The 28,000-nt window shown below is 43.8% G+C and overlaps 1 protein-coding gene across 1 annotated transcript in view; it reads left to right on the forward strand.

Moving 5' to 3' along the window:
* Positions 1-6,386: 6,386 nt before the first annotated feature.
* Positions 6,387-28,000, forward strand: part of Arhgap26 (Rho GTPase activating protein 26) — a 384,395-nt gene continuing 362,781 nt past the window's right edge. The window contains exon 1 of the mRNA XM_036205214.1: positions 6,387-6,885. Within this exon, the coding sequence (XP_036061107.1) occupies positions 6,732-6,885 (154 nt within the window). The 5' untranslated portion in view covers positions 6,387-6,731. The remainder of the gene's footprint in view (positions 6,886-28,000) is intronic.

Genomic DNA, 28,000 nt, shown 5'->3' on the forward strand with positions numbered 1-28,000 from the left:
CAGGAGTCAAGACTGACGACAGCTCGTTCAGTGCATTTGGTAGGCTGGGTCTCAGTGTCTAGAACTGAATGGTGAACACTAGAGAATAGGGGCTGTCTTTGGCTAAATTATTTCTATGTCCAGTAACTAACAACACACCTTCAATATGGGGAGGTGTTTCTTTGTGTTTTCAGCCAGTCTGCTACTACAGACACAGGACTAGACTCAGGATAGAACCAGGAGCCCAGAAAGAACTTGACTGCTTCTGTTCTGAAGGAGAGAGCCACAACCAGGGAACAGCCTTGCTGCCTGATGTTAGGATGGAAGCCCTAGATGCTTGGAAACACTGGAGAAGAGTTTCAGACTCCAAAGTGTCAGAAAAAGAGTCCTTGTGTGAGAAATTAATTGATGTATTTATTGAATGAATGAATGAATGAATGAGGTCAATTTCAAAATTTGAAACAACAAAGCCAGGCTTGAGAGCAGGCCCAGATAGCAGATAAACAATAGGTAATTAGACCCTGAAAATAGTCATTCCTTCCTTGCTATGGATGAGAAAAATCTGGAATGGAAATTCCATGGAAGTAAATCCATTTATAAGGCTTATCTTGAGTACCTAAAGGTAGATACACTGATTATCTATTGCTACATAGTTTATCACACCAAACTTTCAACTTTAAGATGTTGGCCACCCCTATGAAGACTCTAGGGATCCAGCTTGGAGTCTCTACTGTGATCAGTCAGTGACAGACACTGGAGCACTGGTTCATCAGCTGGACCACTGCCTCTCCTCAGGAAGACTGGAGGCTTCTCTTTGTGTGTCTTCTCTTTGACCTGATTTAAATTTCCTCAGAGCATGCAGAAAACAAGCAGAAACCATCACCTTTCGTGACCTTTCCATGGAAGTCATATACTTCTACTGCCTTCATTGGCTGCAAGCAGGAGTCACAAGTTCACACCAATGAAAATGGAGGGGGTCCAACTGTACATCTAGACAGGAGAATGAGCAGCAAATAGTGTCCTGGCCATTTCTGAATAACACATTCTGTCATGGTAGGCCTGGCATATCGTGTAGTATTCAATAAATATTAAATGAATGAAACAAAATGAGACACATTATTATTTGTTTAATCTTGTTGAGAAATGTTAGGCAACTATGCATTCAACAGTATATGTATGCATAAATAAGTGATACATTCACTTTCGTTTGTTCAGTTTGTGATAGGTACTGTTATACTCTTTGACATGTAATTAATGTCGAAAATGTACTATGTAGCTTGAGCCAGTTAATCGTTAATCAGTCTGTGTGCCACAAATATACTAACACGCATGTAAATTAATAGAGGCATGTTACTGGAGTCCTAGGCTACAGGTCTAATGCATGCCTAACAGGTCAGCTCCTGCCACTTGCCCCTCTTCCTAACGCCCCCCCAAAAAAAAAACCATAAATAAAGAAAATGATGGGGGGAGAAAAAAATAGCTATACCCAGAATAAGGGAGGACCGGACCTGTCTTCAGAGGTACTGATGAACTCTCGGATGACACAGAAAAGAACCAAAGGCATTAGACAGGAAGCATACATAGTTAAACAAACAGCCTTGAGTGAACTGTGCTCCATTTGATCCTTATCTCGGGCATTAAGTAAATTGCTGTTGCCTGGGAGGTAGCCACAACTCCTGCCAAAAAATGCTTCTCCATCAGACCTGCTGACCCTAACTAGACTCCAAGATGACCAGCAGCAAGGGAGATAACTTTTTAGCCTGTTTACACTTCCCCATTGGGCACCTCTGGGCTTCTGCATGCCCGAGTGAAGCGCTGGCACTTGCAGCAAAAGCAGCCCCTAAGTCTTTGTTACAGCCATTCACAAATATGTAAGTGTGTAGATAATGGATAAGAGTCTTGTAAATTCACTCTAGAGCCCTGGCACATGACTTCCTGCTCTTTTGGCAGTATTATGAATACAGCAATACTGAATATAAATTTTTGCACATAGAGGGTATGTATGCCTGTGTCTTTCTTGGAAAGGAGGCAGGCCCCACAAGGAAGGAGACTTCAAAGATACAGACAGGTTTGCCAGTAGGAGGGGTGCACAGGTAAGAGAAATGAAAATAGATGAGAGATGTTAAGGTCAGCAATGACTTTCATATGACAAAAAGGAATGACACCAGCCCAGAGTGTCTCTGGCCCTCGAGCTGAACCTCTGTTGCTGTGGGGTTTATTTGGTTGGTTCATTTGTTTATGTGTTGGTGGTTATGATGGTAGTGGTGGTGGTGGTGGTGATGGTAATGGTGGTGGTGGTAATGGTGCTGAGCTGGAGCTGTGGATGGAACACAGACTCTCTATCACCCTAAGCAAGCACTTTCCACTGAGTTCTCCTCAGCCACCATGTGCCTACATTCTCTAGGGACTCGCTCAGCTTCAATTTGTACTCAGAAAAATTAATTTTAAGTGGAGCAGGCCTATAGTCCCAGTAGGCTGAGGAGAATCTGAAGTTCAAGGCTGCCAGGGCTGCAGAATGAGTTCAAGGACAGCTCAAGGAAATTACTGAAGCCCTGTCTCTAATTTTTTAAAAGGAGGATAGAGGGTCTTGGTGCTGTAACTCAATGGGAGAGTACTTGTCTTGTATATTTTAGGGTCCTGGATTCATCTGTCCTAGTACTACAAAAAGAATTAGCCACAGAGAGTTTGCTTCTTAAGACTGCAGCAGAAGTGATCAAATTGAAGCCAAGGATAGAACAGATCCCCTACAAACACATGGAGCACTGGGGAATTGGTGCCCCCTCCCCAGCCCTGCCTCTGCCCACCACACACACACACACACAGCTAAGCAAGATGCTGTGATGGGAGATGGAGGGGCTTGACGCTGCACAGGCAGATGCAGCAGTGTGCAGTACTCACGACTCTTCATCAGCCTCTCCACATCAAGTCTCCTACCACTGCATTCCCATGGTTTCATGATTCTAATTTGTACTTACTGTTTTTATGACAGATGTTCTATGTATCTTCTCTTTGGAATTGTGGATAAAACACTAGTGTTCTGATTTCTTAAATAATGATTATTGGTTGATGTAAGTGTTCTGTATCTCAATTATGATGATGGTTACAGGAACATATTTGCTAAAATTTATGGACCATTTTAATGCACACAAATTACACATCCTTACATGTAGTAGAAACAGTGTCAAACACTCCATTACGTTTCATCTAACATTCATTACACTCCTGAAAAGTGGATACTGTTATTATCACTATTTTATAGATAAGGGAAACTGAGGTACTATCCCCATTTTACAGACAAGGAAACTGAGGCTTGGAGAAGTAAGACATCTGACATTTCATAGGTTACTAGTAGAGCTTAGCTCAGGCTTAGAATGTATCTCTCCAAAAAAACAAACAAACAAACAAACAAACAAAACAACTATCTCCATAAAGATGCCTGTAACAAAGGTATCACACCTTGAAATGAGTGTTGTATAATAGTTTCCTCCCTAACTGAAACATTCCATCCTGCAGGAAGGCTCTTTAAGTAGAGAGGTAAACAATTCAAAATAGCTTCAAGAAGTCCCTGAAACTGACCAGATTCTCTAGGCCCCATCCTCTCAGAATAAGCAATAAAGCTGCTGAGAGCCACTCTCAGACAAGCCAAGCTGCAAAGAAGACTCTGAGACCAGACCAGCTGCCTGGAAAAAGCAGAAACCAGTCAAGCTGCCTAGAAGAGGTTTAGACAAACTAAATCACTTGAAAGGGACACTCTCCAACTTGTTGAGATGTCTGTAGGCTGCCCAGTGTGTTCAAGGTTCCCAGATTTTGTGCGCTGCCACCTATACTGGGGTGGGCTTTGGTGATGCAGCTGTCTTAAATCATTTCTGCTCCTGTCAGTGACCCTTCACCCATATTCTTGTAAATAACCCCAATAAAACTCATTGGTTTCACCAAGTTGGACTTTGGTGATATTTGTACTTTGGTCAGTCATGGGCTCCTATCTGGGGTGAGTAGACATGTGTGTGGCGTCTCCCCAGGAAAAAATTTGTCATATAACAGGTGTTTCCAGACTTTATTTTGTATTATATCCCAGACATATCAAAAAATTACACATGCCTCCATGGAGAAGATTATAAATTGATCCATATCTGTCACCATGCACAAAACTTAAGTCCAAGTGGGTCAAAGACCTCAACATAAATCCAGTTACTCTGAACCTGATGGAAGAGAAAGTAGGAAGCAGTCTTGAATGCATTTGCACTGGAGATCACTTCATAAATATAACACCAGTAGCATAGACACTGAGAGCAACAATTAATAAATGGGACCTCTTGAAACTGAGAAGCTTTTGTAGGGCAAAGGACACGGTCAACAAGACAAAATGACAGCCTACAGAATGGGAAAAGATCTTCACCAACCCCACATCTGACAGAGGGCTGATCTCCAGAATATATAAAGAACTCAAGAAATTAGACAACAAAATACCCAACAGTCCAATTTAAAAATGGGCTATAGAGCTAAACAGAGAATTCTCAACAGAAGAATCTCAAATGGCTGAAAGACATTTAAAGAATTGCTCAACATCCTTAGTCATCAGGGAAATGCAAATCAAAATGACTCTGAGATACCATCTTACACCTGTGAGAATGGCCAAGATCAAAAACACTGAAGACAGCTTATGTTGGAGAAGATGTGAAGCAAGGGGAACACTCCTACATTGTTGGTGGGAATGCAAACTTGTACAGCCACTTTGGAAATCAGTATGGCCGTTTCTCAGAAAATTGGGAATCAATCTTCAAGACCCAGCTATACCACTCTTGGGCATATACCCAAGGAATGCTCAATCATACCATAAGGACATATGCTCAACTATGTTCATAGCAGCATTATTTGTAATAGAACCTGGAAACAACCTAGATGCCCCTCAACTGAAGAATGGATTAAGAAAATATGGTACATATACACAATGGAATACTACTCAGCAGAGAAAAGCAATGACATCATGAGGTTTGCAGGCAAATGGATGGAACTAGAAAAAAAAAATCACCCTAAGTGAGGTAACCCAGACTCAGAAAGACAAACATGTTATGTGCTCACTCATAAGTGGATACTAGATGTAAAGCAAAGGATAACCAGATTGCAACTCACAATTCCAGGGAGGCTATCTAGGAAAGAGGACCCTAAGAAAGACATAGGGATTGCCCAACGACAGAGAAGTGGATGAGATCTACATGAGCAAACTGGGGGGGTGGGGAGGCAATGAAGGGCAAGGGTCGGGGGAAAGAGATCTTAGGGGAGTGGGAGGTTCAAGATGGAATGGGAACAGAGTGGGAGAACAAGGAAGAGATACCATGATAAATGAAGGCGCCATGGGAATAGGGAGAAGCAGAGTGCTAGGGAGGTTCCCAGGAATCCACAAAGATGACTCAACCATGGACTACTGGCAATGGTCAAGAGGATACCTGAGCTGACCTACTCTGGTGATCAGATGGTTATCTCTCTCTTGTTGTTCCTGTGATTGGTCACAGGGAGGGTGGTCATCTTGAAGGTGGAGAGGGGTGCATTCATGGGCTACACACATACTTTATCTGGCACAGCAGCATACAGTGCACATTATCTGTTCTTAAATACTAGTCTCTGTTCTGGCCGGTGAGAATGCAACACAGGACCAAAGAACTGTGGCGGCACGTGCCCTCGTGAAGCAGTGCAGCAGCGAAGGACGACAGACATTGGGCAGAATTGTGTAAAATGGTGCTAGGAACGCAGCAGGAAAAGAGGTGGCTGAAATTCTTGCTAAGGACGTGAGAACCTTCCGTGGGGGGCAGCCGTGGGCGGGTTTTGAGCAGAGTGGCCACGAGGGGGACGAACAGTAGGGGGCGAGAAGACTGCAGGCAAGGAGAATTGGTGATTTAAAGCAGCAAACACGTTCTGCTTGACTGGAAGCCCGGCGTGCAGAGCTCGGAGCGCTCAGAGTTCTCCTGGGCAAGGGGTTGTAATTTGAGTGCAAGCAGGAATGCTCAGGAGTGTCGGGTGGGCGGAGGCGAGCAGCAGTTCTCAGTCGAGATTTTTTTCCTGCTTGACACACCTAGGCTCTTCGGTTCCCTAGATTAGCAGCCGTTTCATTTCAGGCTCGGATTAGGGCCGCAGGGGTGGGCCAGCTTCGGGTGGCGGGGGCGCACCCACCACGGAATGCAGCCGGGAGCTCTAGTTCTGCAACCATCGCTGAGCGGGAGGGGGCGGGGCTTGCTCTGCGGACCTAGTGGTGGTGTGGGCTCCGCCCCCGTGCTCAGGCCCCGCCTTCAGAAAGATTTGATTGGGTTAGAACCGCGGAAGGGCCGGGCGTCCCCTGGCGGCCCTGGGGGTCGGGCAGAGGCAAGCACGCTGATTGGCCCTGCAGGGGATTAGGTCATCGCTAGCAGGTTCGGGCGCCCCGGACGCCGGCGGGGCTGCCGAGGCTTCTGTGAGAAGGCGCTCGAGGCTGCTGAGGAGCGAACCCGCAGAGGAGGCGGGGAGGCGGTGGCCGCGCTCGTTCGCTTCCCGGCGCCGCCAAGGGTCCGCCGCCGCGCCTCCAGCCCGCGTGCCGCTGGGTGGCTCCTCGCAGGAGCACCCGCCGCCCGGCTGAGTCCCGGCTGCCGTCTCTAGAGTCTCCCGCTCCCTCTGGCCCCGCGCGCGGGGCCAGCCGGCGCCACACCTGTGGAACGGCCGTCGTCGCGGGTGTCCGCCGAGCAGCGCGCGGGGCGCGTCCCCTCGGCTCGGCTGCACGGGCAGAAATGGGGCTCCCGGCGCTCGAGTTCAGCGACTGCTGCCTCGACAGCCCGCACTTCCGAGAGACGCTCAAGTCGCACGAAGCGGAGCTGGACAAGACCAACAAATTCATCAAGGAGCTCATCAAGGACGGGAAGTCGCTCATTAGCGCGCTCAAGAGTAAGTGTCCCGAGCAGCGCAGGAGGGCTCGGGGCGGCGGCATTTGGCTCCCTCCGGGTTGCCCCGCGCGCTGCCGGCTTTCGTCCCCCTCCCGGGCTTTGAGTGACGGGTGTCGATGCTCGTCCGAGGCCAAGACGGATTTGAGAAAAGAGCGAGTCAGTGGCCTCGGAGGAGTCTGGGCGCCCAGCCTCTCGGCCTTTGGGGACGGCCCGGAGGTGGACGATCGGCCGGGAGGTGGACGATCGGGTTGGCACTCTGGGCTGGGTGGGTGTGTTCGACACAGGTGTCTCTGGCCCGAGGCCAGATCGCCCAGTCTGCGGTAGCCTGCTGGGAAACCCATCGCTTCTACGCTTCCACAGCTCCGTGTCCTTAGGGGGCGAGTGGCTCACCCCAGGTGCCCAGGCTTGGGAATGGAGCGTGCCGGAGGGGGCGCTGCCCATCCCTGGGAAGGGGAGGGTGGTGACTGCTTTGAGCTCTGCAGGAGCCCTGCACACAGCTCCAGCCTGGTCCGGGCTGCTGGGGCGCTCTGCGTTGGAGTGATTGGTTAGCTGTATTCCTGGGAGCAGTGACAGTAATCCCTAGACATAGATCAGTGCGGTGTACGTGTGCAGGTTTTGATTCTTGTGCTTAGCAGAAGGTGACAGGGGTGGGAGTACAGAACCAGAGTGTTCCTTTACTCTAAACTGTGGGCGAAGGTTTAAAAATAGAACGAACACATCCGTCTTTCTCCTTCTCCCGCTCCCTTGCTCTACCCCTGCCCCCTCTTCGGCTATTCTTGAAAATTCAAAAGGCTGAGAGGGGATGTCCTCAGCCTTCGTTCAGAAAAGAGAAGTTTAAGCTCATCTTAAAGGTTCCCTGAGAGTCTGTGAAGCCATTTTATAATTTCTTCCTCCTTTTGGTACGAGGTGTGTGTGTGTGTTAAAATTTTCATGCCACCTAACTTTTGCAGAGCAAGCCCAGTTTCTCCTTGTGGCCAAATTAGAGCATTCTAAGGGCGAGAAGGATACCTTTTCATTGGGTTCATTTAAAAATAGTTCAGGTGATCTTTTCATTTTGATCCTCAGGAAGTGGAGGCAGATAGTGGGAATTGTCTTTGACTCTTTACTTTTCCTTTTCCTGTCTCTGCGATGGGTTTCCTAATAGATGGTATCTTTCAGCTAAGAGTGGTTGCCTCACCAGAGTATGATCCAAGCTGTGAAAATGGTCCCCAGAATGGTTCTTCAGAGAAAGGCTTAAGGGCCAAGATGTCATTTAGTAAGCCTGGAGGATCGAACCCAGGGCCTTGTGCTTGCTAGGCAAGCACTCTACCAATAAGCTAAACCCCCAACCCACGCCTGTTGCTTTTAAAATTGAAGAGTGAGAGGATGGAATGTCAGGGCAAGTGCCAGTCTTCTGGGAGGTGAAATAAAGGCACAGGACAGACGTCAGGAGGCTTTCCAGGGCAGAGTCTCTGCAGGAGGCTGTGACTTACCTGAGCAGGAGGAACAGTCTCTTCTGTCAAAGATCAGGGCCTGCGTTGTTTCCGGGAACAAGTGACCTCTAGTTTGATGTAAATTTGGGGTCCACTTAGAAGTTGGGTCTGGAAATTTGGGTTGACCTTTATGTCTGCTTCCTTTCTTGGAAACAGGGTTTCCTTGTACCCCAGACTTGCCTGGAGCTCATGATCATCCTGCCTCAGTCTCCCAAGAGTGCTGTGATTAAAGGCATGCTTCATACCATCATGGCAGACCTCAGGCTAGCTTTAATCGATCCTCTGCTTCACTCAGCAAACATAAGAAATGCCTTCTGTTTGCTGGGCATTGCCCTGGATACCAGCATGTAGCACTGTGGCTACAGAGGCACAATACTCTGTGGCAGCCATGATTTATTTGTGTGTTAATCTCATGTATCTCTTTTGATTTTGTAAATGAGAACACCAGCTTGGGGAATCACTGGCCCAGAGTTTTTGAAGCTGCATGGTCTGAGATAGAAATGTATTTCTCAAATTTCAGAACTCCAGTCTGTTCTATATCCTTCTTGTCCAGAATGGAGCCTGCAGGACCAGACCTGCTAGAATTTGGACTTGCATTTTATATCTGAGCATTGACTCTGAGGAAGGTGTGTTGGGTGACTAGCAGTTTGCCTTCTCCTATTTCTGAGGAGCATGGATTTATTAGATTGTAAGAATCATTGCAGTGTTGAGATGGATTGGCTCTGTGACTTGCTGGAAAGACTGATGCTAAGCTCAGTATGCTGCTCTTTCCTCATCCAACTTTAGGGCTAACCATGCCCCTCTGCTACCACTAACTACTGCTTCAACAGAGCGTGTTACTGATGCGACCTCACTGACTTTTAAAACAAGATTTCACACCATTTTAGGTATTGTGTTATCACGAGGTACCTGCTGCTTTGTACACCATATTAGTTCCAGTAGAGTAATTTTCTTCAATCAGATCATTACTGTTAATGAAAAGCCAGTTTGTCCAGTACAGCTTAAAAATAATACACAGTTATGTCCAGCTGTAAAGTCAGCACTGGTTTTGTTTTGTAACTAGCACTTCTGCAGATCTCTGGGTTCAGATTTCCTTTGTCTGTATATATAATCAGAGGTAATAAACATGGCTTCCAGGAGTTGGCAGACTTTATCTACATCATTTTAATGTTACCTCTACTTTGTGAATGATGACACCAAGCAGCCAAGAAGTCAGTAACCGGTCCAAGGAAAGTTCAAGGTATTCAAATACAAGTTGTCAAATTCCAGAGACATGGCACTTAACCCCACTTAATAAAGCAACGTTGTCATCTAGGTTAGCCGAAACCACAAGCCTCTCTCGTGTTTCGTTTTTGAATCTGCTTCAGAAACTGCCAAAATCTGCCAGGCAGTGGTGGCGCACGCCTTTAATCCCAGCACTCAGGGGGCAGAGGCAGGCGGATCTCTATGAGTTCGAGGTCAGCCTGGGCTACGGAGTGAGTTCCAGGACAGACAGGGCTACACAGAGAAACCCTGTCTCAAAAAAAACAAAACAAAATAAAACAAAACAGAATTTGCCAAAATCTCCATAAAACAACTCCATAAAAACAAAACCCTTGAACTCTATCTGGTTTCTCCATCCCTGGTATGGACACAGAATCTAAGCAACAAAGCATGTCAGGACACTTTTTTTTTTTTTTTTAAAGAAAGAAAACCTTACTATTCAGAGAATCCTCATTTGATGTGCAGTTGAGCCTTGTCAATTCCCAGTCGTTGCTGATGGTGATTTGTTCTGATCTTTTTTGAGTGGTACTCAGTTACCCAGGACTCCTGCCTCTCACTGGCTTGATTAGTTTCTCATTCTCTGATCAAGATGCTTTGTGTGTTTAGGTCTTGTTTTCCTTTTCATTCTGTAGAAATGATAGAGCATCGGTGAGCTTTGGAGTTTCCTGGGTTCAAATCTTGATCCCATTGCTTATTAACTGTTTGACTCTGGGCACCTTACTAAGTCTGAGCTTCTCCTTTGTAAATGGAAATAGTCACACTGACCTCTCAGAGACTGAAAGACACAGTGAATGTTAAAACAACAAAATAAAACTGCCACCGCTAACAGCGACACTTGGAGCATGGCCCTTGGCACCTCTCACTTATACTATAGTGTGCCAGCATTCAAGGTTGTCAGGACTTGGTGCTTATGAAAACCAAAGGGTCAGAGGTACATGTCAACTCTTGGGAATTCAAGCAATTGTGTGTATTAGCTAGCCACTGATGGACACAATCATAGAATTCTGGTAATAATGTTTGTATCCAGTTGTGGTTATGTCAAGAGAGGTGAACGTGCCACAGGCTGAAAAGGAACAACATGTTAGTCTCCCAGTGTCTCTTCTGCCCTTATTACTTATAGTTAGAGGAGGTTTTCCTCGCAGAGAAAGAGGCTGCCTGCCTCCCCGTCTGCACAACAAGCTTGCTGAATGCAATGGTGTCTTAGTTAGGGTTTCTAATTGCTGAGACACACCATGACCAAAAGTCAAGTTGGGGAGGAAAGGGTTTATTTGGCTCACACTTCAGTATTGCTGTTCATCACTGAAGGAAGTCAGGACAGGAACTCAAACAGGGCAGGATCTTGGAGGCAGGAGCTGATGCAGAGGCCATGGAGGAGTGCTGCTTACTGGCTTGCTTCACATGGCTTGCTTAGCTTACTTATAACACTTAGGACCAATAGCCCAGGGATAGCACCACCCACCATGGGCTGTGCCATCCCCCATGGATTACTAAATGAGAAAATGCCTTACAGCTGGATCTCAAGAAGGCATTTTCTCAGATGAGGCTATGGCACACAAAACTCCCAGTACAAGTGGTCTTCATATGTGACTCTTGTGGACTTGATGGCAAACTGAATGTGGTTTCATAGACATGAAAAGCTGTTAGTCTGAGGAGTTTGGCTTTCGTGAACCATGTTTCCACACGTTGATAGTCAATTTCTGGATTTGTTACTGGGGAATACCCTTCTGAATTTGGCTTCTGCTTTTTGAAATAGAGAATCCTTATTCTGACAGGCTAAATGGGTGGAGCAGACATGCAGTTTTTAAGAGAGTGGTATCACTGAGATGTAATTGACATTCATTATCTTATATAGCTTGCTCATTAGAAGCATCTAATTCAGTGGTGTAGTATATTCACAGTTTGTGCAGTCATCATCATCAGTCAGAGAACATTTTTATCATCTCCAATAGAACCTGTTTTCATTACCAGTCAGTCGCTATTTCCTCCCAACCCCTGCAGCCCTGGCCAACCACTGTGTTTTCTGCCTCTGTAGACTTGCCTGGTCTGGACATTAGAAGTACAACTGCTGTCATTCAGGTGGTGGTAATCACCTTTAGGTGACTGCCTAGTTCATGAACTGAATTTCAGATGGGGAAATGTTGAGTCAATAAATAAGCCATCCATTTTTCACAAGATGGGGTTTAAGTAGAGGTGAGGGCACACTGCTTTATTTTCCAGGGTCTGGAAAGTATGTTCTGATGTTTTCTGTCCATGGGAGGGGTATGGATTCTACCACGTTTGATGGATGCAGAGGGAATAACCAAAGCAAAACTAAGAATTCAGCCCCTCCAATCAAGTTAGGTTGGGTATGCAATAGTGAATAAAGCTGTACTTCAGATTGCTCTTCTGTGGAGTGATAATGTTTTTGCTAAATGAAATGAAAGCTTTTATGTTGTATTAACTGCTTCTATGCTTTTTATGGACCCTTTTAGGGATGATGTGCCCTTTTCATTGCATTCCCAGATGTTACTGATGTGGAGATCTCTGTTCCTATACTTTCATCATATTCTCAGGGTGATTTTAACATAAACAATAGCCCAGTAAGAAAGCCAGCATCTTTCATTTTATTGAGTATTTAGGAAGTGCCAGTTCTTATGCCAAGGGCCCCATATTGTACCATGTTACCATTCTGCTACCATTCTGTGAGATAAATGTTGTTGTCCCTCCATATCTATGGGGGGTGGGTTCTAAGATCCATCCTGGATACCCAAATCCACAGATGCTCAAGTCTCTTTTCTGTTATTTACATGTAACCTATACATATTCTCCTGACAACTCTAGATTGCTGCTAATACATTACATAATGTGAATGCAAACATAATGTTTGCATGTGTTGAGCACAGATTCAGGCCCCCCCCTTCAAATATTTTCCATACTGGTTGGTGGAAACATAGGTACCAGATCTGCAGATATAGTGGGCTAGCTGCACTGTGCTGCTTCTGCATTTCTGGGATAACTTGTCAAAATTCACATATCTGGGAAATTGTATAACCAAGTTTTGAACCTGGCATTGGTCTGCTGGCCCTCCTCTGAACATTACCCTTGAGTGTGTTCAATAAAAATGCTGGTAGTGAAGGTGCAGACTTTTTACTTTTCCCGTCTTCTAGAAGGGGAAACATGCAGCAGGTGCTAGGCTAATTGAGAAGATCATACTGTTGCTTTATAGATTTCCAGCTCTGAGTAGTCGCGGCTAGCTAATATTTTATACTCTGAAATTTGCTCATCCTTATAGGCTTAAAGAGCCTTGTAGCCTGGAAGGGTAGAATAGAAGGGCAGCTTTTTCTGTTTTGTCTTTGTAAAGCATCACTTTCTTTTTGGGAACTACTAAGTGATTATCAGTGACTCATTTTTAATTGGATAATAGATCATTGAACGGGGAGACCAAAAACCTGTTAAAGTGTTAAAGTGAATGATTCAGCTTCTTTATTCATTAAAACAACAGTAAGATAATTACTAAGTATGTATACTTTAAAAGCTGTTCACCTTGCTGGGCATGCCTTTAATCCCAGCACTCAGGAGGCAGAGGCAGTTTGGTTTACAAATTGAATTCCAGGACAGCCAGGACTGTTACATAAAGAAACCCTATCTTGAAAAAGCAAAAATAAAACAAAACAAAACAAAACAAAACAAAACAAACCCTGTTTGCCTTTCCCACTTCTGTAGCATTTAATATAGGTGTTTTTCCCCCACAATGAGAATGAGCTCTCACTGTCTCACTCTGTCTCTCTCTGTCTCTTTCTGTTCCTATGTATGTGGTGCATATCATGTGTCCAGTTCTATCAACTCTGACTTATTCAGGTCATTCACTGAACCCAGAGTTCACAATTTTGCCTAGAATGGCTGACTAGGCCAGACTAGACAGACTTTCTCTGCCCCTCTACTGCTCTTGAGCTTATAGGTTCACATGTGGCCACACTGGCTTTTTATGTGGGTGCTGGGGATCTGAACTCAGGTCCTCATGATTGTGCAGCAAGAGCTCTTACCTGCTGAATCCTCTCTCTCAGCCCCAAGAACAAGCTATTCCTGAATAGCATAAACTCTCATAAGTTGTTCGATGCCAGTTTGATTTGCTGAGCAGTAATTTTGTCACAAAAAGCCTTAATGGAACAAGTAAATATGGAGCCAGGTAGCAAAAAAATTGTTCCCAATTCCTTTGATTTACTTTAGCAACTTGTGAAGAAAAGGGAAAAAAATGACTTTCCTAATTATTTGTAAGTGGTGGTAATTTGCAATACTGACATTTGGAGTATTACTCATACAAATATAAACAACAGCTAATTAAATCCAAACAAGATTTTTTTCAAAAATTTTTTATATAACACTGGCTCTAAAAACATCTCTGCATGTTTCTCTGTTTGAAGTGCATTAAATAAATTGCATATAATCTCTAATCTTCAACCCTCTACTTGGGGCTTAGAACCATCTTCCCACTGTTAAAATAAGGAATAGACTTTACTCTTTAGATTGGCTTGAGGTTTACAGAACATTGGAGTAGACTTATACAGGGTTCTCATTATAGCTTAGAATGTCTGTACCTTCTGGTTTCTCCTGTTTTTTTTTTTTTTTTTAAACATCTTTCAGAATCCTGGCACATCTGTTACTGCTGATTAACCAATATTGATTGTATTTTAGCTCATTGGTGTTGGAGGTTGAAGCTAGGGCCCTGCACATGTGAGTGCACACTCCAGACCCCTGGTCCCTGGTAGAATATTAATGAAAGTTTCTTGGTGGTGCACAGTTGATGGATATTGACAATGTACCCATCAGATATCATTATAGTTTCACTGTCTTAAAAACCCTCTATGTTCTAGCATATCTTTTTTTCTTCATCTTCTACCAACTATGGGTTTTTCCATTGTCTTCCTACTTTTGCCTCCCCCCACCCCCCCACCAGTGTCAGATAGCCGGAACCAGTCTGTCTGTAGCCTTTTTAGATTGCCTTGTGTCACTAGTAATGTGCATTCAAGGTTCCTCCATGTCTTGGTAACCATTGAGTCTCATTGCTGAGTATCAAAATTTGTTTTTTTGTTTTTTTGTTTTTTACCTGTTGTAGGACATCTTGATTGCTTTCAAGTCTGGACAGTTATGAATGAAGCCAGCATAATTTTTTTGTGCATAGACATGAGTTTTCAGTTCATTTGGGAAAAGACCATGTGATTGTTGGATTATATGATAATGTAAGAAATAACCAAACTGTCTTCCAAAGTGTCTGTAGCATTTTGTATTCCCTCCAGCAAAGAGTGAGAGGTCCTGTTGCTCTGTATGTGGTGGTGTTTTCATTTTGACCTTACAATAGGTGGAGGAAGTCATACTCATTCCTCACCTTTCCCCTCCAATTTTCTGATGATGTATTCCACTGAGTATTTTTCACATGCTTATTTACCATTTGTGTATCTTCTTTGGTGGGATGTCTGTTCAGAGTTTTTTTTGCTCATTTTTCAAATCAGGCTTTTAAAATTATTATGATAAAATGTACATGGCACAAAATATTAACTTCTTTAACAGCTTTTAAATAATTTCATACACTGGGACTGAGTACATTCACAGTGCTGTCTGATTGTCTGTGCTGTCTAGTTCCAGAGATTTTCCAGCATCCCAAGCCGAAATCATACCCATAAAATAATGACTTCTCACTCTGGTCCATCCTAGACCCTGTCAATCTTTGTTTAATTGTTCTAGGCATTTCTAGAATCATACAACAGTTATCATTTATATGTGGCTTATTTTAGGTAGCATGATGTTTTCAGGGTTCATTTATGTTAGAACAGATACTAGAGCTTGATTTCTTTTTATAGCTAAGTCTTATTGTTAAATTTTAATTATTAGCAGCCACTACAAAGAAGCACATATTCTTTCTCCTGTGAGATCATGGAAATGATTTTTCCTCTCCTCTTTTTTCTTTCCCTGCAGAATGACCAGGAACACTTGCATTTGACATGCCAATTTATCAAGTGTCTCCCAAGAACATTCCATCATGTTTCTATGTATTCCTTTCAGAGTAGACATTTGTTTCAGACCAGCATGCTTTGGGGGAGTTTTCTTGTTTAATTTTCTTTTAACTCCACTATTAATAAATTTACTCGACATAGAATTCATCTGTTTTAAGTGGCTTGTGGAAAAATTGCCAGAATCCAGTTGATGAAATTAGTCACCTGGAAAGTTTCCTCATGTCTGTTTGCAGGTGCCGTCTATTCCCAAGCCCTACACAGCCACTAACCCCTTTCCCTGTGTCTAGAGTTGTTGTTTCTGAGAATTGGAGCTAAGTCATAGATTATGTAGTCCTTTCTATCCAGGCTCTTTCCCGTATTGTGTTGATCTGAGGCTCATCTGTGTTTTAGCTTTTATTAGTATTTTGTTCCTTTTTGTTCTTTTTTTTTTTTTTTTGAGCTGAGGATCGAACCCAGAGCTCTCTACCACTGAGCTAAATCCCCAACCACAGTATTTTGTTCCTTTTTATTGCTGCAGAGTATTGTGTTTTGTAGACTCTGAGCTGAGTTTTGGTTGTTAGCTTTTTTGAATGATGCTGCTAAGAATGTTTACATACATACCTTTATGTTTTCACTTCTAATTTCAAGACTTACCTATGAATAGGGTTGCTGAATTGTATGGAAAACGTATATAAAATTTTGATTTAAACCTAGGTTTAAAGGAATTTAGGTGGCTGACAAGTCATTTTCCACAGTACGTCAGCAGTGTGAGTTTCACCAACACTTCTTACGATCTCATTTTGATTGTAGCAAACTACTGGAGTAATGTGTCTCATTTGGTTCTAACTTGGATTTCACTGATGACTAATGATGGTGAGCATCTGTTCATGCATTTACTGTCTATTGGTGTGCCTTATTTGTTGGAATGTGTATTCACACATATACTATCCTCTGCTTTGTTCTGTAAAACTTTTGATGATGAAGTGAACAATCTTTAATTCATTTCGTCCATTTGTCTTCTTTTGGGAACTCTTTACTTCCATTTGCAATAGTCTCACATCTATTTCAGGACCTACGGACTTAGGAGATTGGTTTTTAGGGGGCAATGGTTTAGCCCTCTGCTCTGAGTAGTAAACCAGCATCTTTCATGGTGGATCTCAAGGTTGGCATTCTAGTCTTTAGACAATGACCAAACTCCTCATAGCTGACAAAAATTAGAAGCTGTTGGAGAAAACAACTCCTGAAGGGGATTGTATTGTCCTGTCAAGGCCATGGCATTTCCAAAAATTAGCCAAAGGAGGGATGCCATCATGAGCTTTATAGAGATTTTACTATATACATTTTTGTTTTACTTCCCCTGTGACTCCCTTATCTTACTTTTTCTAGGTCAGTACATGTATACATGTACTGCATTCCCTTTGATGATTTAAGAGGCCTGGATTATTGGATTATCTCAGAATTTCAGTTAGAGAAAGTACTGCAGTGATCATTCCCATGTCAGCCTTTGTGTGTCGGTCCCAGCATTTGAAAGATTCAGGATCTGTTGCCGACTCCAGTTTCTATAGGTTTTGCAACATCCCTTTATTTAGGTCCTTTATTTCCTTGCAGCTAATTGGTTTGGTGCTTGCGGATATGTGCTAGAATATGTTTCTGAAGTTTAACTGTTTAGTTTAATTGGAAGCATTCTAAATAGGCTGCCTTTGCGGCACACATACTGATTCTGAAAGAATGAAGCCCTCTCCCCATCATGTGTGTATGATGGTAGGATGGGAAATGGAGGCATCCTTACTAGCCTTCGACTTGTCCAGAATCTTTTCTGAGCTGCAGATTCTTACAAGTACAATGGGAGATGAACCTTACTTTGTCCACATTGAAAAGACTCTTCCAAACTCAAAATTGGGGGGGAGGGCTAGCAGGAAAAGCATGTTTGTTAGGATGAGGACTAACAGCATTTGTAGCTACAGGAATCTTTTATAAGTCAGAGTCACTGGGGTTTCCGCTTTTGTAGAAACCCAGGGTGGAGGAAGAGAGGAAATAGTAAGGAAAACAGCTTGGCAGTGGGGGCCAGAAGCTGTCACAGCGTGTTTATGTCTGGCTCATTTCACCTTGGTTGGAAGGCACAGAATGCTGTGGAGTGTGTGTTTGGAGACTGGGCAGTTGCCTACTATATTTAGAAAGAGGAGATTCCTGGGGTTGGGTGGGGCGTTCATGTGCATGTGTGTGTGTTTTGTTTGCCAGATGGACAAAGGTTTGGGGCTTGAGAATTCTGGATCAAACCTTATTAGTTAGCTAGCTTCTCTGGGCCAGCTCAGTAGTTCTGCTTCGACTCCTGCTGCTGCCACACAGGGAAAGCCAAAATAAACTGTTTTGTATGGTTTGTAAAGACACCACAGGTAGGTTTCAAAGCTCATTGGATCTTGCTATCACATTGACTTTTACGTTTACTGCAGGCTCATTGGAACACTTTGAAAATATGAACTGGCATATTCCGTGCGGCTTTAGCTTGATTTCTAGGCAGCCAAGTTGAACTTTGGCTGTGTTTCTACGTGAAGGTCACTGTTGAGCAGATAAGGCCCAAACTGCAACAGAGTTCTGACTGTGTATCTCATTGCTACACTTGTGGGTCAGCTGTGGACCGAGGAAAATGAAATTAAGGTGGCAGTTTACTCTTGTTCATGTCTGCTTCTTTGTCAGGGCTGATCTCTGATCTCAATAGTTAACACCTGTAAAGGGCACGCAGAGCAAAAGACAAAAACGGACTTGGAGTATTCCTTCAACCCCTGTGTCTTGATCTCCAGTTCCACTAATTTCACCAGTGTCTTGGATATTTTTTTAGTGAAATTGATGAATGTGTCAGCAAATATATAAGTGTGTATTCATTTTTACACTTACATACACTTATGCATTTAGAATGATTCCATCTGTATTTTATGTGCCTAATTGTGTTGTATTTTACATGTTCTGCACTTGTGTATACATTCCATCATATGGATGAAACACAGCTTTTTTAACTATTCCCCTATTACGCAGTTAGATTATTTCCAGCCTTTGGGGTGGAGATATAACTCAGTTGGTAGAGTGCTTGCCTAGCATGCATGAAACTCTGAATTTGATCCTCAGTTATGCATAAAACTGGACACCCTGGCGTATGTCTATGATCACAGCATTGAGAGGGTACAGGCAGGATGACCAGAAGTTCAAAATTATTCCAAACTATATAGAGAGTTCCTGGCTAGCCCCTGGACTACTTGAAACTTTGTCTGTATCTATCTATCTTTCTATACATGCACACAGAGATATGTATATAAATACATAACATAGACATAGATTCATGTACATATGTGTACAAACACATGCATGTATAGAAATATGTATAATACACTCATAAACATGTATTTAAACATGTTTATGCACATACATACACATATATGCACACACACACACATGCTTTGAGGTACATATCTCTGGCATGGGACACAGAAGTGATCAGATTTGTAGGATGAGTTCCTACTCTGGAACTGCTCAGCAAAAAGCGCTGTGTCTGTTTCCACTGTGATAGATATTCTCAGGGAATTAGTCCAAGAAATTCCGAGTGATCTGAGTTTCCTGAGCCATGATTTTTTGAGTAGAAAATCAGCTTCTTTACTATTTAGAGTAGCTTCTGTAATATAAAACAGAATTTTTCTTCATTCCCTTCTCCTTGGTTTCTTTGTATTAAAAACTATAGTGAAAATTATTCCATAGAACTTAACACAGCTATATCTTAGAGCCATCCAAATACAAGGCCTAGTCTTATGTTCTACTGTGGTATTGTTGAGTTTTCATCTGGTGTAGTTCATCCTCTCTTCAGGAGGGTTAGCAATACTAAATCTCCTGAAAAACTTGGTGATTGGAGGTAGTGACTTTGAGCTAGTGGGCATGTCTTATCTAGTTGCTGTGGGCACCAGAATTCCTGGCAGGCAGGAGGGGGGATGTTTTGTGTGCCATCTCCCAGTGGTGGCTTTTCCTGCAGAGGTTAGCATTTCTTTCTGATGGACAGGATTCTGCCACATGTGCTCTCTGGTGTATGCTCTGGTACTTGGAACAGCTCCTGTTGGTGTAGAAGGCTACAATGGTGGAACTTGACAGAATGGAGCAGTCACTGTCCCTCTCGTGGGTGCTCAGCATCTAGAAAGGAGACGGGAAGCACAAGCAGTCCATGGCCCCAGGGGTGAGTGCTGGCAGTTTGGAGGGATATTGGGGGAGGGAACAGAGACCTTTGGGAAGGGCTAGTGAAGGCATATCAGGTCCAAAGAGGCCCTTGTTTCTTATCTGCCATTTGTAGGTCACCTCTGCTAATTTTGCCTCACCTCCACCCTTCTTTATTAACTTTGAGAATGTCTATTCAAAATTGCATTTATTTCAGAAGGGAAGTTTATAGCAAAGAAGTCACAGGTTTGGTGGATTTAGCTACTTTATGTTCTAAAAAGAATCATTGAATCATAATCATTAAATTAAAAAGCATTATCTTGGTGTTGGTGGTGTACTCCTTTAATCCCAGCACTTGAGAGGCAGATCTATAGAGCAAGTTCCAGAACAGCCAAGGACCTATATAGAGAAACCCTGTCTCAAACACCCCCCCCAAAAAAAAAGTGCTTGCCATAATGTCATATTTCACCAGTAATATAAGATCCACTGTATGCTTAACACTGCACTAAGGTAGAAGCATTGGAGAGAATGGATATCTGTTTCACTTGGTGCCTGGCAAGAAAGGTAGAGGCATGATGGGCTTCACAGACAAGGATACAGTTGTCCTCGAGTTGGGGGCTCTATGCCAAGGAGTACAGAGAGAGTGACAGGAAGTACACTCTTCTAGAAATCTGCTTGACTTAGTGGAATCGCTGCTTAAACATCCAGAGTTATGGGGTAGAATACAGGATTCTGTGGAATTTTTCAGAGGAAATGTGCTCATATGAATGAATAGGAGAATGCATACTCAATGATATTTGGATTGAGAAGAGAAGAGATAAAGGTACAGGAGAGGGAGGAGCTAGGGTGCCTTCAAAGTATCCATCAGGTCCTAGATGCTGACTAGACTCCATACTACTACTGTAGGCTTGGGGTGTGTGATGCGGACACAGCTGAGTGATGCTTGTTTCTGTACAATTGTTCTCATGGGACATGCAGCTGGAGAGTGGTGTGAGCTCTGGAAGCGACCTGGGGACTCTGGGTTTCCTCAGGTGGTTGTTGGTTCTGAGGTCCTGGAGCGAATGACTTCATACCAATGACACCTATGCCTTAGGTGTCCCCTGGAACCTGTCAAACACCCCCAGAGATTTTGATGCCATATTTCTAGGCTGGGAATTGTAAAACTTCCCCGGGTGATCCCAATGGGTGGTAGGGACCCTAAAAGAAGTGTAGGGTGAAACTATGGGCCATATCAACATGTAGCAGGTGGGTAGAGGAGGCTTGGAGTGAATCTGAACTGATGACTAGGGATTTTGTCCTGGACATTCTAGATGAGGACATTCTCAGAGGCCCTTTGGAAGAGACACTGAAGAAAGCAACTTAACAACAAGGTGGTGATTACTATTAATGGAATGATATTCCAGGAAAGATAGGTGGGAATTGGAGATGTTGAGCTTAGCGACCTAAGCACAGCATTGCCCCAGCTACAAGGTAGTGGTTGTACCAATTCAGCTCGCCATGACTGCAGCGGTCCTCAGTTGCACCTGCTGTAATTTGCCCAGAGCTACCTTCCTGGGTTTTTCTGCATGCATTATTGTTGCTGTTGTTGTTTTGAGACAGGGTATCACTATGTATCTCTGGCTGTCCTGGAACTCACTATGTAGACCAGGCTGTCTTCTAACTCACAGTGATCCTCTGCCTCTCAAGTACTGAGATTAAAGGTGTGTGCACCACCATGCCTGGCCTTCTGAATGGGTTTCTTTCTTTCTTTCCTTTTTTTTTTTGAGACAGTGTTTCTCTGTAGCTTTGGAGCCTGTCCTGGACTAGCTCTGTAGACCAGGCTGGCCTCGAACTCACAGAGATCCACCTGCCTCTGCCTCCCAAGGGCTGGGATTACAGCTGTGGGCCACCACCGCCCAGCCTTGTTTTGTTTTGTTTTGTTTTGAGACAAGATTTCCCTGTGTAACCCTGGCTGTCCTGGAACTTGTTCTGTAGACCAGGCCGGCCTCAGACTCAGAGATCCACCTGCCTCTGTCTTCTGAGTGCTAGGATTAAAGGGGTGCGACACCACTTCCTGGCTCTGCATGCGTTCTTAAAAGAGAAAATGCTGGGGCTGGGGATTTAGCTCAGTGGTAGAGCGCTTGCCTAGCAAGCTCAAGGCCCTGGGTTCGATCCTCAGCTCCGGAAAAAAAAAAAAAAAAAGACAGAAAATGCTGTAAGATGTTCTCACACTATAAATTCCTAGGCTTTCAACCAAGGAGATTCCGATGCCTGAGCTCAGGGGCAGGCCTGGAAAACTGTGTGGCCCATAGCTTACTCTTCTTTCTCCCTAGTGGTGTGTGTGTGTGTGTGTGTGTTTGTGTGTGTGTGTGTGTGGTGTGTGTGACCACACAGGAACTCAAAATAGGCCAGAAGACATTCTGTGTAACCCTTGTTTGTCCTTAAGTCATCTTTCCCCCTTCATGTGCCATGCTGAGTTGCCCAGCCTTACCTTGGGTCAGCTCAGTTATCTGCAAGGTCAGTCAACACTAATGCAGGTCACAGGATGATGGAGTGTTCCAAAGCTGTAACTGTTTCAGCAATCATGACATCATGACATCTCAGCCAATGTGGCTTTATGCCTGGGATTCGGTTGTTCCTGAGCTCTGCCTGGGAGCCTGCTGGGACCCCCTGGGCACTGGGGATGGGGGTGGGGGTGGAGAGCATCTGGAAGGAAACTTTATATTCCTGAGCAATCATAGGGCAGTTTTCCCACAGTGAGTCCTCACTGCTCTTGTCAGGGTTAAAGGCAGTTGGGGTCAGAGCCTGTGATGATGTTGCACATTTTTTTTTTTTCTTTAAAAACATTCAGGAAGCATAGTGAGATGGCAGAGCTGTTGCAGAGGCATGGTGTCTGGGGAGGGACTCACTGTCAGCTATAGCCGATCTACCCATCCTGCCCCTGCAGCACCCCCAGGCCACTCATTTCTGGCTAAGGTTCCTTCCTCCACCGGTGCCTATCTCTGTTCTGATCTCTGCAGGGCTGGGTGGAGAAGACAGCAGCTGCTGTGGGGAGAACGTGAGATGTTGCTGTGAGGACATCAGTGTTGCTTATGCTCAGCTGTTTGCTTAGGGAATCTGCATGCTGTTCTTCCAGAGACAAGGCTTTCCTGCCTCCATGTCTGAGTCGTTCAAAGATGTTTGACAAAGACCCTACTCTGGGCAGTTTATCCAGCAGCTCATCATCTACATGACTCCTGCTGTGGACAATATGGCTTTGTGGAAGATGGAAGCCAGGCAGGCGCTGGGGATGCTCCCTTGGCATCTTCAGGCCACAGCTCTCAGCTGTTTGCCCAGTATTTGCATCTGCCAGCCAGGCCATGAGGCTGTCTGCTGGCTCTCTGACTAAAGCTGTCTGAGTAGTGTGCAAGGTCAGCGAGTTAACCATGTGGCTAGTCTCCTCAGAGCAGCAACATGGTTCTCTTTGGAAATAAATCTCTTTTCTTTTTTATGAAGCCAGCACAATTGTAATAAGTTCCTCAGCAGGGACACTCTGCTCTCTTGCATGGGAAATTGGGGTGGAACTGATCGCTTTTGGCCTTGATATCTTCTTGGAGATGACTCTGGCTTATTTCTCCACCCCCTACCTCGCTTGGGCAGCATCACTTCATACCATCATAGCAACACAGGGCTTAGGAGTTTGTGCTGGAAACAGCCTGAATTCATGCAGGAAGGGTTCAGTAGCTAAAGAATACATAAAGCATGCTTATTTTTATAAGTCTCCGTTCTAAATGTTGGGTTATCTTCCATAAGCCTAAACCCGAGTCTCTTAAAAAAAAAAATGTTAGTTTTTCTTTTTGATGGTTATTTTACATGAGAAGCTCACCAAATGTCAGCTAGAGAAGAAGGCTGAGTCATTTCTGTATGTGCCATCCCAGTCAGACTGGGGCTGAGTTCTTGGTGTGTGGGGCAGTGTGGTGGGAGGCAGTGATGAACAGAGACCTTGGGAGTTCTTTAGATTTAGAAAATGGCTTTATTACGCTATAATTCACACACCACAAGATTCTTTCATTTATAGCATATGGTCCTATGGGTTAGTTGCAGATTTTTGAATGTTCTACAGTTATCTGGGAGGACATTTTTGTCACCTCTCTATAGTTCTCACATATCCCTCCCTATCTTTCCCATTCCCCTAGCTATAGGCAGCTTTTTCCCTGGGACTGTTAGCCTTGTGCACCTAGCTACTGGGAGTGCTGTGATGTCGTTGCCTGGTGTGGGGACCTGGCACAGTTTTATCTCTGCACCCCGGATGATTTGCTGGTTCTGCGAATCTCACTCACAGTCAACCCTGAGAGTGTCTGGAGGCTTTCGGTTAACCCTTCTTTCATCCAGTTTCTGCCTGGGTGATGAGTTTGCTTTGCTGAGTAACTTCCTGGCTGAGAGTGGGAAGGAAGAGTTCAAGGGTAGCATCATGTGGGAATCAAGAAAGGAACTTTTCAAAGTTTTTATTTTTTGCTTACTTGTGGTGCTAGGAAATGAACCCAAGGGTTTGTGAATTGTAGGCAAATGAGCTATATCCCCATCTTGAGGAACTTTTGTCTTCACAGCAGAGAACATTTCCAGTGATATTCTTATTTGAATAATCATATTTGGAGGACATCAGCTTTAAATATTTTGGAAACTGGATAAACAAATGGCTCAATTCGCTGATATAGGACAGTTGGGAGATGTGTAAGTCTTAGCATGCAAGCAAGCCCTTTTTTCTCACTTAAGACTTTCCATCCGAGAGAAGAGAATGTTTGCTGCCCTCTCTGCCTTGGCTCGTGCCCTCATGCTCACCCTTCTCGTTGTGTCCTTCCTCCTAACCCCACTTTCTTTCACTGGGACCACCCCACAGAATGTCTAGCTAAAAGACCAAAGATGTGAGTCCTTGATATCGTGATGATGAGGAAGACAAAGCCCCTTTTAAAAGGGAATGGCCGAGGCAAATTCTGGAGTAACAATTGTAGTGGAAAGACTGTAGAACCCAGAAGTCTCTGCTGCTAGTCTTCACAACTGTAAACAACACCATCCAGGGCCCCTTTCCTGTCCCAGTTCCTGTGTTATGTTCCAGAGGTGAATGGACCTCTCAGAACTAGGGTGGGTACAGAATGTCCTGCTCCTGCCCCCTTGTTGCCTGCTATGACCAGAGCATTTAGGTTCTTATTTTTGCTTCTCCAGAGGGACCTTAGACAAGCCTCAAGTTTCCCTTTTTTATCACCAGTCTGGAGCAGTGCTGTTAAAATCATCTTGAATCAAGGAGGCCACTACTTATATTTCAAGAAATCAAATGGGGACATGGAATGAGAGCATTATTTGGGTTAGTTCAACAGCTCCAGATATAATTAAGTATTTATAATGCTACCTAGGGAACCGAGAAACCTATTTGGGGTAAGTCAGGAGACTGGGCGTGAGATCTCTCTTTGTGGGTACTGATTCAGAACTTCTAGGAGTGACACACTTTGCACATGTGTAGATGAATCCTGGATAAGATGGAAGGCTGAGGTCCCTTCCCCTGGAGCTGTCAGTCTCACAGCTCCCAGAGCCAGCAACAGCAAATAACAGGCCACCCTTCTGCCTTTCCCAAGGCTCATGTTGTTTCTTTCTCTTCACATGGGTCAGTGGTTAGGAAAGTCAGTCTAATTACACAAATAGTACATATTCACTAGAGAGAGTTTAAACATTAAAGATGTAGAGAATGTCAATTACGTCAGGAGTGTCAATTAGAGGTAGTCATTTTGGTTTTATCATCTTTCTACTCACTAGCTCATGACTGTCTTTGTGTATTGTCACCACTGTCCAGCTGTGCTGTGTCAAGACTTCTTGGACTGATGTACAACTTTTGCATGGTTAGGTCTTGTGACTCTTTCCTTTCATGAAAATTACACAATCTTTAATGCATGCCCTTGTAAATGGGCCACAGGTCTCCTTTGGATAAAATCATACAGGTTGCTCTTACCTTTCTTCTGATTCATTTCCAATCCCTTACTTGCTCTTGTTGTCCCTCTGCTTTTTGTTCCTGTGGTTAAGCAGAATTTTGGAGGCAGAGATTTTTTTTTTTTTTTTTCAGAGACCCACATATCAAAAGCACGTTATTAGATTGAATTGAACCATAGTAATGCTAATGGGAGTAGCTACCATCATTTAAATGCTTATAGTGTGTCAGGTGTGCATATCTCAGGTGTTTTATAAACTTAGTTTTTTTCAGTGCCAGGATCAAATTCAGAGCTTTGCATATACTGCATAAATGCTCGACCATAGAGCCATACCCAGCCCAAACTTTATCTTTATTTCACTGAATCTTCATTATAGTCTATGAGGTATGTCCAGGTATAACTTGTAACTTCTAGAAGATCACACACACACACACACACACACACACACACACACACACACACACACACAGAGAGAGAGAGAGAGAGAGAGAGAGAGAGAGAGAGAGAGAGAGAGAATGATTTGTACAACTAGTAAAAAGTGTTGTGGTCAGAACTTGAACATCATCCAATGCTAGCCCTTGTATCCTTGACCAGTCTTTTTTCTGCTAACTGCCCAGCTCCTTCCATTGTTTTTTTTCTTTAAAAAAATGGGACCCTAGTGTTTACTTAAGAGCTATGTGCAAAGCACTTGATATACAATCATAGCAGCTTCCTCTATTCTATTGACTAATTCCTTTTGTCCCTTTATAACATGGTAATAATGCAGGACTTTAGAATACTGTCTTTGTCTCGTCCTTATGTCCAGGTCTTTGGCCTCCTCACTGAAGATCCTGTGTAAAGAATTACCTCTGGGAACTAGACTGGATCTTACTCTCTGACCATATTATACAGAACTTAATCTGGATGTGTTTGTTTTAAACATACCTGGTCACAAAGATCCTATAACATTCCCAAGAGTTCTGAGATGCTGACTTTTTAAAAATCATAAGTACCTAATGCATAGTTTGAGTTCAGCTACAGGATTAACATATCATATGAGAGGTCTCTATTGTGGCCTACCTTTGTGTTCTGGCCAGAGGCGGACACCCTCAGTGGGAACTGACCCTATTCAATGGTTACTCCCTGGATTCATCATAGGTGCCTGGTACTTAATGCAAAAAAGGGTGTCCTGCTTTAGAGTATAATTATAAGCCCCCTCTGTAATTATAGCCTCCTCCATTTTCTCCATTTCCCCCTTCAAATCACTTGTATCCTGCTATTCCTGTCTCTAGTGCCCCACCCCCACCCCACCACCATCATCTGTTTATACTTTCTTGGTCTCTGTGGTTACTCCCTGTTGTATACTCACATCTGAAGATTTGGAGTTAGGAGTCACATGTGAACAAGAATGTACCACATCCTCCTGGGCTACCGCACTCATATGATCTTTTCTAGTTCCACGCATTTACCTGAAGCTTTCACTTGTCCTTACAGTATAGGTACCACGTTTGCATTATCTGTTTGTCAGTAGAAGGGCATTTAGATTGTTTCTGTTTCCTAGATATTATGAATAGAGTGCAGTGAACATGACCAAGCAAGTATCTGTAGAACAGGAATGGATAATTTTTTATTGTTTCTTTCATTTTGTTCCTTGCATGGCACTTGCTGACCTTTCTGAGCTGGAACTACATCTCTTGTTCTTCCAGTTCTACCCTTAGGACGACATAGTTTCTCCATGGATTTCTTTGCTACACTGTAGTGACTTTCTTTTCAACGAGATTTAATATCAGTTCATTTGGAGAGCTCCCTTTGCTGGAATGGCTTGTAACAGGAGTTGAACAAGCAGAAGATTGTGCTTTTCACACACAGCCTCTTCATTTTTAGGAATTGAGTCTTGATAAGCAGGATTTAGGAATAAGAGCCAGCATCCCCACCCCCACCCAGGCTCTGTGTGTTTATAGAACACCACCATTCCTAGCCATTTAAAGGAGAAGGAAGGGGTGACATTACCTTTTTTAATCTGCAGACATAGTGCCCTGTTTAATGACATCTAGGCACTGGAGACTTACTGACCTATATAGTGTATAGGGATCTATTACTACAGTACTACTTCAAAAATGTGTGACCACACAGCTCTGTCTCGATTGATTTCCCACTGCTGGAAATGAGTTCCTGACCTAGAACAGCACTGTGGCAGTGCTTTTGAGCTGGAGCATGGCTGTAGAATGAATAGCACTAGAGGATTCAAGAAGTCCTGGGCCTGAAATACAGGCTGTTTGTTGTTCTGACAGGCATTTGCCTTCTCTGCTGATTTC

The sequence above is a fragment of the Onychomys torridus genome, chromosome 13 (genome assembly GCF_903995425.1).
Source record: "Onychomys torridus chromosome 13, mOncTor1.1, whole genome shotgun sequence".
NCBI lineage: Eukaryota > Metazoa > Chordata > Mammalia > Rodentia > Cricetidae > Onychomys > Onychomys torridus.